The 4,200-nt window shown below is 44.5% G+C and overlaps 1 protein-coding gene across 1 annotated transcript in view; it reads left to right on the top strand.

The window, feature by feature from the left end:
- Nucleotides 1-4,200, top strand: part of Gch1 (GTP cyclohydrolase 1) — a 33,739-nt gene that overhangs the window by 19,059 nt on the left and 10,480 nt on the right. The window contains exon 3 of the mRNA XM_005355364.2: nucleotides 1,113-1,168. Coding sequence (XP_005355421.1) covers nucleotides 1,113-1,168 — 56 coding nt within the window. The remainder of the gene's footprint in view (nucleotides 1-1,112; nucleotides 1,169-4,200) is intronic.

The following is a 4,200-nucleotide window of genomic DNA, read 5'->3' on the forward strand; positions in this document are numbered from 1 at the left end:
GGTTTCTCTGTGGTTTTTGGAGCCTGTCCTGGAACTAGCTCTGTAGACCAGGCTGGTCTCGAACTCACAGAGATCTGCCTGCCTCTGCCTCCCGATCATCCCTGACTTTTATTGTGGGTGAGAAAGCTTGTCTCTAAGATGATGGAGAGGATTGGTGCCCTGACTGGGCTGGACTCAGGGTTCTTTGTTCTGTTCTCGGCTCCTCACTCTGCATCCTGCTTCCTTCTGTGATGATCCCCGGGTTTGTGCCTCTTGGCTTTGTTCTATCGGGAAGACAATTCCCAACTCTTAAAGCACAGTGCTAAGTACTACTGCATGGACTCTATAAATGTCTGATCAGCATTATTTGAGGATGTGAAAGCTAGTTCATGCTGGCATTCAGGATGCAGTTGTACTGGAAGTTTAAATTTGGTCAACTGCCAACAAATGGCCCCTTACTTTATTAGTCCTTTTAAAGGCATGTTTTCTCATACTTCAGTTCTTGGCTCAGAAAGTGATAACACCCTAGATATCCATCCACGGCTACATTTTAAGATGCCAATGCTCCAGCCCTTGGGAGGCAGAGGTAGGTGAATCTCCTGTTTGAGGTCAGTGTGTTCTACGGTTTGAGTTCCAGGACAGCCGGGGCTAAACAGAGAAACCCCATCTCGAAAAAGAAAAACTAGAGAACCTGGGTCATGAATTCATGTTCCTTAAGAGCCATCACATGGAGACTGCGTCCTTTTTCTTCTGCCAGGATGCTGGAGCTCTCCAGCAGCTTAGGAGGGACAACCAGGAGTAAAAGGACGCGGAGACAACTGTGCACAGGGCTCAGGGTGGGGTCAGGGTGGGATTCCAAAGCTGTGTGACACACGTAATAGTGACATTTGTATATAGTTTCTGCCATTTAGAGGAGTCTCTTCTGATGATACCGTCACGTTATGGGGTCATTTCCCCCCTTTGTCAAGTGTCCTTTTCCTAGATAGAGGACAGACTTTCGTATGTGAATCAAGAACCCAACTTTAGCGAGGAGCACTCCAGCTTGACTTCTGTCATTTCAGCAACAAGTCTGTCTTTGTATAGTTTCCTCTTACTGGTCCTCATTTTGCTGATAATTTTTCTTTTCCCTGAAGGTCCACATCGGCTATCTTCCTAACAAGCAGGTCCTTGGCCTCAGCAAACTTGCCAGGTAAGAATGAACTTTATAGAATTGTTCCTGTCTGCTGAGACCCTCAAGATTCCTTACCTCCGTTTCTGTGTATCTAGCGTATACGTTATATTATAGTTTAAAAATCCTTGCTTGGGCAGCCCTGCTTTCTAGATTAGAAACGCTATATCTCTTCCTGCTTCTCCTTCACTGCCTGTTCCTCTCTCCCCCAGCACATCACTGACATATGAGCGCACAACTTTCTCTGTAGAGTTTCCCCTGACTGGAAAAGACCCCCCAGTTCAGCCCTGGGTCTTAAGGGGTGTTAGTTAACAGTGAGGCGAAGAAGCATATACATGGGTCTAACTGCTTTATATTTGGGGGGGCAGGGAATTGAAGAGCATCTGATGGGTCTAACTGCTTTATATTTGGGGGGCAGGGAATTGAAGAGCATCTGCATATATGGAGAACAGTGTCAAGAGCATTGTAGGAAATACTTGGATGTTTATATAAGTTTGTAGGCAAAAAACAGAGCCAGAAGACTCACAGTAAGGCCTAGTCTAATGAAGACATGTCACCGCCTCCTACACTGGTTCCCAGTGAATTCAAGTAGAGGCTTTGATTGTCCCATTGTTCAAAGTTTTCTGCCAGGGTGTATTCTTTTATGCTCATGAACTGAACAGAAGCAACTAGAGACTACACACTTCATGTTAGTGAGTTTTCTTCATCCTCTTGGGTGCTAGAAGAGGCTTGTGGTTGTACAGTCTTCATGTGTTCTTTACTGGGGTTTCTTCCCGTTGTGAGTCCTTCATGTTATCAAGCAGGACTGATCGATGCTTTCCGACGTGGCTGACACAGATAAGTTTTCTTTCTAGTGTGAGTACGTTCAGGTTTGCAAGGGTACAAAAAGAAAAAAAAATAAAGTGAAGAATATTCCACATTGCTGTTACCATATGGTATCTCTCTAGTGAATACTTACTTATGTATTTGAAAGTTACTCATAGAACACATTCATGGGATTTCTGTCCACTGTGCACCCTTCGTGTGAAAGGATTTCCTGTCTGCTTACACATACGGTTTCTCTCCAGTGTGAGTTCTGTTGTACCACAGAAAGGATTCTAACCAGTGAAGGTTTTCCCACATTCCTTAGATACACGATACGCTGTCTGGTGTGAATCCAGAAAGCACTGAGGATGACTGAGGGTTTCCTGCCCTCCTTGCATTTACATCTTTGTCCGCTCTCCTGATACTCATAGAATTGAATCCCAGTGGACGTGCCTAGGGACAGATAGCCAAGTGGGACTTCTCCACTCTCGTTGTTCCTGTGTGGTTTTACACGAGGATGAGTTGTCTTATTCACTGCGTGGTCTGGAAATGGGGTAAAGTTTTCTCTGCATGGACCACCTTTTTTTTTGGTGGTGTTTTCTTCCTACCACTCCACTTCACAGCTTTCTTCTAGAGTTTTTATAGTATTTCAGTGTCTGGCCTTTCCATTATTTTCTATTTCCTAGTATTTACAGTGTTGTGGTATCTTAACCAGGACTCTTGACGGTCTCACAGTAACGCGAGCCAAACCACTTGGGGGCTCTGTTAGCATGTGAAATATGTGTTTTTAAACTTGTGACAGACCAGCATGTGAGGCTCTGGTTTCCTCTTGCTTTTCTTTCCCCATGCCTTGTGTTTCTGAGCCCTGCAGGCTAGTGTGTTCACCTCTAGACCATTTGCCCCTGCAGCACAGGGCACACCCCCGCTACTTTGCTTACTCTCATCCTTTTTTACTTACATGCTCACGAATTTAAAAAAAAAAAATCATTTTTGAGCTGAACATGGTGGCATACACCTTTTAATCCCATCACTTAGGAAGCAGAGGCAGGCAGATTTTTGTGAGTTCAAGGCTAGCCTAGATTTCATAGTGAGTTTTAGGACAGCTGGGCTATGTAGAGAGACCCTGTCTCAAAAAATAAAACAAAGCAATAACAAAAAAATGTACTTCCACTTTTATTTGGGATTTGAGAAGAGGTGATGTGTATATTTGGCCATTTGTGTTTAACTGGAAGTCAGTGTGAGGGTTTGTGTTCATAGATCTCTGCTAAGCCCTACCCATCAATGTTTTACTGCCCCTAAATGTCCTTTTGTGTTTTAATTTGGTTTTATGGAGACAGTGAACCCTGGGTTATCTGGAGAAATACTGGGAGGTGGAGGTGCATGCGTGTGTGCGTGCGTGTGCGTGTGTGTGGAGAACCAAATGAAGGGGTAAGTAATGAATGTGCAGTCACTGCATTTAAAGCTATGTTTGAATCACTTGATTGAGGGTACAGTGACCTCAGTCACGACGGGAACAAATGTGACTGGCTGTTCCATGCCTTTGATGTATACCCATCAAAGTGAGGTTTGCCCTAGTCCCGAAGTGGTAGCCCTCATATTTTTCATTTCCTTTTTGGTATCTGTATAAACCTGTGGTACTTTGAATGACAATGCTTCTCCTAGGCTCATGTGTTTGAACTCTTGGTCCCCAGTGGTTGGCATGGTTTGGGGATCTAGGATGTCTGGCCTTGCTGAAGGAAGTAAGTTAATGGGGGTAGGCTTTGAGGTTTCAAAAGTCTTCTGCCATTTCCAGTTTGTTCTCTGGCCTTATGCATTTGGTTTAAGATGTGAGCTCTCAGATTGCTGTTCCAGTTTCTGTGCCTGCCTGCTGCCATACCTCCCCACCAATATGCGATGAACTCTTATCCCTCTGGATCCACAGCCCAGATAAGCCCTTCCTTTTATAAGTTGTCATGGTCATGGTGTTTTATCACACCGACAGAAGGCAGAGCAGTCTTCCCCCAGTTACTTACTCCCAAATAATAGTAAAAACAAATTTTTGTCAACTGTGAATAATAGTACTCCCAGTGTGCTCATTGTACACAGTCATAGGCCAGTGTTCTGTGAATAATAGTACTACTAGTATACTCCTTGTACACAGTCATAGGCCAGTGTTCTTTCTGGTGTTCCCTTTTCCATCAAGAAATGTTAACTAGCCGGGCCATGGTGGCTCACGCCTTTAATCCCAGCACTTGGGAGGCAGAGGCAGG

The sequence above is a fragment of the Microtus ochrogaster genome, chromosome 17 (genome assembly GCF_000317375.1).
Source record: "Microtus ochrogaster isolate Prairie Vole_2 chromosome 17, MicOch1.0, whole genome shotgun sequence".
NCBI lineage: Eukaryota > Metazoa > Chordata > Mammalia > Rodentia > Cricetidae > Microtus > Microtus ochrogaster.